The sequence below is a fragment of the Myotis brandtii genome, unplaced genomic scaffold, assembly GCF_000412655.1.
Source record: "Myotis brandtii unplaced genomic scaffold, ASM41265v1 scaffold797, whole genome shotgun sequence".
In the NCBI taxonomy this organism is placed as follows: Eukaryota; Metazoa; Chordata; class Mammalia; order Chiroptera; family Vespertilionidae; genus Myotis; species Myotis brandtii.
In genome coordinates, this window is record NW_005371210.1 from 223886 (window position 1) to 228254 (window position 4369).

General features: G+C 62.6%; 2 protein-coding genes across 2 annotated transcripts in view; one reads left to right on the forward strand and one right to left on the reverse strand.

Annotated features, from left to right (window-relative positions):
* The window catches only part of ANAPC11 (anaphase promoting complex subunit 11), a gene marked incomplete at its 5' end in the record, with an annotated part of 2933 nt that extends 917 nt beyond the window's left edge, over nt 1-2016 (forward strand). The window contains one exon of the mRNA XM_014531229.1: nt 1726-2016. Within this exon, the coding sequence (XP_014386715.1) occupies nt 1726-1871 (146 nt within the window). The remainder of the gene's footprint in view (nt 1-1725) is intronic.
* Nucleotides 1-4369, reverse strand: part of ALYREF (Aly/REF export factor) — a 13261-nt gene that overhangs the window by 5221 nt on the left and 3671 nt on the right. The gene's annotated exons all lie outside the window — the stretch shown is intronic.

Genomic DNA, 4369 nt, shown 5'->3' on the forward strand with positions numbered 1-4369 from the left:
AGAGAGAAACATCATCAGCTGCCTCCTACACACCCCCCACTGGGGATGTGCCCACAAGCAAGGTACATGCCCTTGACCGGAATCGAACCCGGGACCCCCCAGTCCCCAGGCCTGCGCTCTATCCACTGAGCCAAACAGGCCAGGGCGGGACAGGGCTTTGCTAGTTGCAGTGAAATGCGGACCATCCTGGAATTCTAGGCTTAATCTCATCTGCTTTGTTTGAGGGGAATCTCATCACCAGGAGCTAATCCATCCTGATCCAATCCCACCGGTGGGGCGGGGCCTGAGATAGCCATTGATTGGCTCTGCTTGATCGGTTTCTTTTAATCTATTTTAAATTGTTTCCCAAGGGTACACAGAGGCCAGGGAGCCTGAGGGGGAGAGTTCTTACAACTTTCTAAGCAACAGATTGTACCTTCTGAAAAGAAAAAAGTCTTCAAGTGCCCTGGGGTGATGGGTGTGGTGGGTGAGCTTGTGTTCACGATGGCACCAGGGGCCTGCACAGCCCAGCTGGGCCCGTGGCTGGGTGTCCTCGTGTGCCGGCCCTGCCAGCTGCGGAGAGCGGCGGGTTTAGAGTCTGATCTGTGGACCTGCTGGTGGTGGTGGAGGGAGCCAGTTGTGAGGTGCGAGGTGTTTGACGAGCTCAGGTGCTTGCTGTGCAAACTAAGTGGCACCGGTTTCTCTTGCCAAGTGAACGTCCTTGGGCAAACCCCAAGGGCCCGAGGCTGTAGTGAGGCCGCTCCATGCTCCGCGGCCCAGCAGGTTCTGGAGTGAAAGTCCCGGTGAGCCGAGTTCTAACTGAAAGGACTTCCATCCGGACACTGGCAGGCCGGTGAGTCACCGCCCTGTCCCGGCAGGCAGGGCTCAGGGCGGCCTGGTGCCCTGTCGGTGGGCTCGCGGGACCCCAGCTGTGGGCTGGCTGCTCCTGCTCCCCCTCACCTTCCTGTTTGTAAGGGACCTGATTTGATAGGGTGATTCCAAGCGGAGTTTTGCTAAGGCTGGAAAAGCCCTGGGTGTGGGGGTGTCACACGGTGTGGGCTTCTGGCACAGGCAGGGGAGTGAGGTCTATAATTTTGTATTTTCTAAGTGTATAGTTTTCTGGTTGTGTCATAAAAGCTTCAGAAAGCAAGTGACATTTTTGTTAGAGAAAATATGTTTTAAAAGGTTGCCTGGCCGGTGTGGCTCAGTGATTGAACCTCGACCTATGAACCAGGAGGTCTTGGTTTGATTAGCAGTCGGGGCACAGGCCCAGGTTGCAGGCTCGATCCCCAGTGTGGGGCCTGCAGGAGGCAGCCGATCAGTGATTCTGTCTCATCATTGATGTCTCTCTCTCTCCCTCTCCTTCCTCTCTGAAGTCAATAAAAAAATTTTTTTTAAAGAAAGAGGACTAGCCCTACTGCGCTGAGACAGTCACCGGGCATTGCAGTCAGGTGGCCGCGCTGCAGTGTCTGCTGATAGGCCCAGCCGGGAGGCTGGCGGTGGGGGCTGTGGGCCAGGCCAGGGCTCTTCCTGCCACTGATGCCCCCGCCCCCCCCCCCCGCTGCTCTCACTGGGTGGGGCTCACACGGGGGTGGCGTCCCACAGAATCAGGGGTGACTCCTGCAATTGTCTTCTCTGAGAGGCCCTGGCCACCCTGGGCGCCCACACCTAACGTCCTGGGGTCCCTGCCTCGGCCCCGCCTGCTGCCACGTGCCCTGTGCGACCGCACCTCTCCTGTCCCTGCAGGTAAGGTGCCCGGCGACGACTGCCCGCTGGTGTGGGGCCAGTGCTCCCACTGCTTCCACATGCACTGCATCCTCAAGTGGCTGAACGCGCAGCAGGTGCAGCAGCACTGCCCCATGTGCCGCCAGGAGTGGAAGTTCAAGGAGTGAGCGCCCCACGCCCCGGCTGCCAGAACCCCCCCCCCTCCCCCGGGGCGGACTGAGGACTGGCGCTGTGCTGTTTGTTCAGTCACCAAGTTGACACTTTTATCCAATGAGTAAAACTCATTAAACTGCCTGAGCCTTGCTGGAGGCCTCTGCTTGCCTGTTTTTTCTTGGCCGCTGACGTGGCCTCGACGCCTGTGGATATGAAAACTCTCATGAATAAACATCTCTGGGTGCGGCTGAGCCGAGTCACTCCCCAGGAGGCAAAGGAGCCCAGCATCAGCCGGCAGAGCCGGGCAGGAGGGGGCTCCGCCTGGAAGGCCCCGGAGGCGCAAAGGCCCTGGGGTCTGTTCCTGCCAATGGGGAAGCGAAGGAGCCTTGGTGCAGAGGCCTATGGCCCGGCCAGCTTCTCACTGAGGAAGCCAAGCTGGTTTGCGGGCCCTGGCTGGGCAGTTGGGCCACTGCCACGATCCCTCTGCCAGGGGGTCCCCGAGCAGGTGCTGAGGCTGTTACGAGCGGTGGCGGGCGATGCAGGTGCTGGGTGGTCTGTCTCCATCCCGTCTCCCCCTCCTCGAGGCTGTGCCTCACAGCACAGGGACATGTCCGACAACAGGCTGTGTCCTCAGGGGTCAGGGCCTCTGTCACCTGGGGGGCGACAGCCTGTGGGAGGCTCCTGTGGGTGCAGCTCCTGGGGGGGGGCAGTGGCTTCTGGTGGAGCCTGGGGTGCCCAGGCCTGTGGGGAGCCTTTGACACCGACTCCTCCCCTCGTTCTCAGTGCCCCTCGGGGTGCTGCCCTGGGCCCCTGAGGTGAAGCCCCTTCTGCCTCGTGGGTAATGGCTGCTGTTGGTCGGCCCTCAGTCCCGGGGGTGAGAACAGGGCAGTTCCCTCGGGGGGCCTCCTGGTCGCCTGTGCGGCACCCACTTCCTGCCCGATGTGCCCACAGGAAAGGAACCCTAAGATGATGGTCTTCACTGAACTCAGAGCCCAGTGGGCTGCCCGGCCGAGCCCAGCTGCCGGCCTCGGCGTGGTTGCTGTCCTGGGACACGTCGAGGGGGAGACGCCTGTGACGGGACGTCTGGGGAGTGGGCGTGGGAGGAGGGGCTCCTGACAGCCTAAGGGCCGATGTCAGCTGCCCGGCCAGAGCCGGTGCCCGCCTGGTCCCCCTCAGGCCTGCTTCCCCTCTCCCTGCCATGGGCCTGGACTGTGGGGAGCCGATAGAGGGTTGAGCCTCGGACTGACCTGTTGGCAAAGTCACAGACAAGTCCCAGCTTAGAGGGCACAGTCCTCTTAGCATAATTAGGCTGGACCTTATGATGCTCCCTAGACCTTATCTGGGAAGCTAATGGGCTGAAGTGCTGCCAAAACTAGTGAAACTCACAAGAACAGTGTAACTATGTTTACCTCTGACTATAAATTAAAGGCTCAGCTCTTTCTCTGTGGCCTCAGCCAGGCACAGGGAGATCCACGGAGACTAGAGAGCTAGAGCGTTCTGAACGCTGTCTCCGTGTAAAACATTCTTCGCCGACTCCGTCCACACCTTTGGGAACCCCGGGCCCGCGGGGCTGGACCCCGGCACTGGATCTGGGAGTCAGGGCCTCAGGGGCAGGGCCATGGCCACCACCGCCGACCCCTGGAGGGCCTGCAGCTCCCAGGCTTTCCGCCCTCGTCCTGGCTGCCCCTGGACTCCCGCCTCCCTGGGGAGTCACTCCTGTGCCCCGAGGCTTCCCACCCTCGCCCGTTGGGACAGGTCACACAGCGCCCTCTCGGGGCACCCACGCTCCCTGCACTTAGGCTCCTCAGCCTGGTTCTCTCAGGGCCTTTGGTCCCCTCAGGCCGGACCCAGCTGCCCTCCAGAGTCCAGTCTGCCTCCTCCCGGGAGGGAGGCCCAGGACCCCATCCCTCCCCCAGAGGCAGGGGCCACCACCGCCCTGCAGACCTCCCCCTGGTCACTCCTCACCTCCCCCCTACCCTCCCCCCCACCCCCAGGGGGCCAACCTGCTGCGCTGCCACCAGCTGGTCCCCCTCGGCTGTGGCTCCAGTCAGGGTCTGCGTCCAATCCGTCTCCTAGACGCTGGCACCTAGTAGGTGTGCGACCATGGGCCTCGCTGGGCAGTGATGTCTCCTAACCCGGGATGCGGATGTTTCCAGAGCTGGGGCCTGGCCGCTCTGCTGCCCCTCCTCCCAGACCACCCCCCCAGCTGCCCAGTTGGAACCTCCCGCGGGTGTGAGAGGGGCGTGGCCTCTGGCCAGTTGCCCTTCAGGGTCCGACACTGTCCTGGGCAGTGTGGTCAGTGGCTCTCTCCGCCTCTTGAGCGCTGGGGACTCGGTGACAGGGCTGGGCGCCCTCAGATGACTTGGGGGTTCAGCGCAGCCTCCCTCACCCCTATCCTGTGACCCCCTGGAGATGAGACCATGGGCAGCGGGAGCGGCCTGGGCGCCCCTCCCAGCAGAGGAGGGCAGGGCTGGAAACAGAGGGCCAGCCCCGCCCCCGCTCCCGCCCCGCC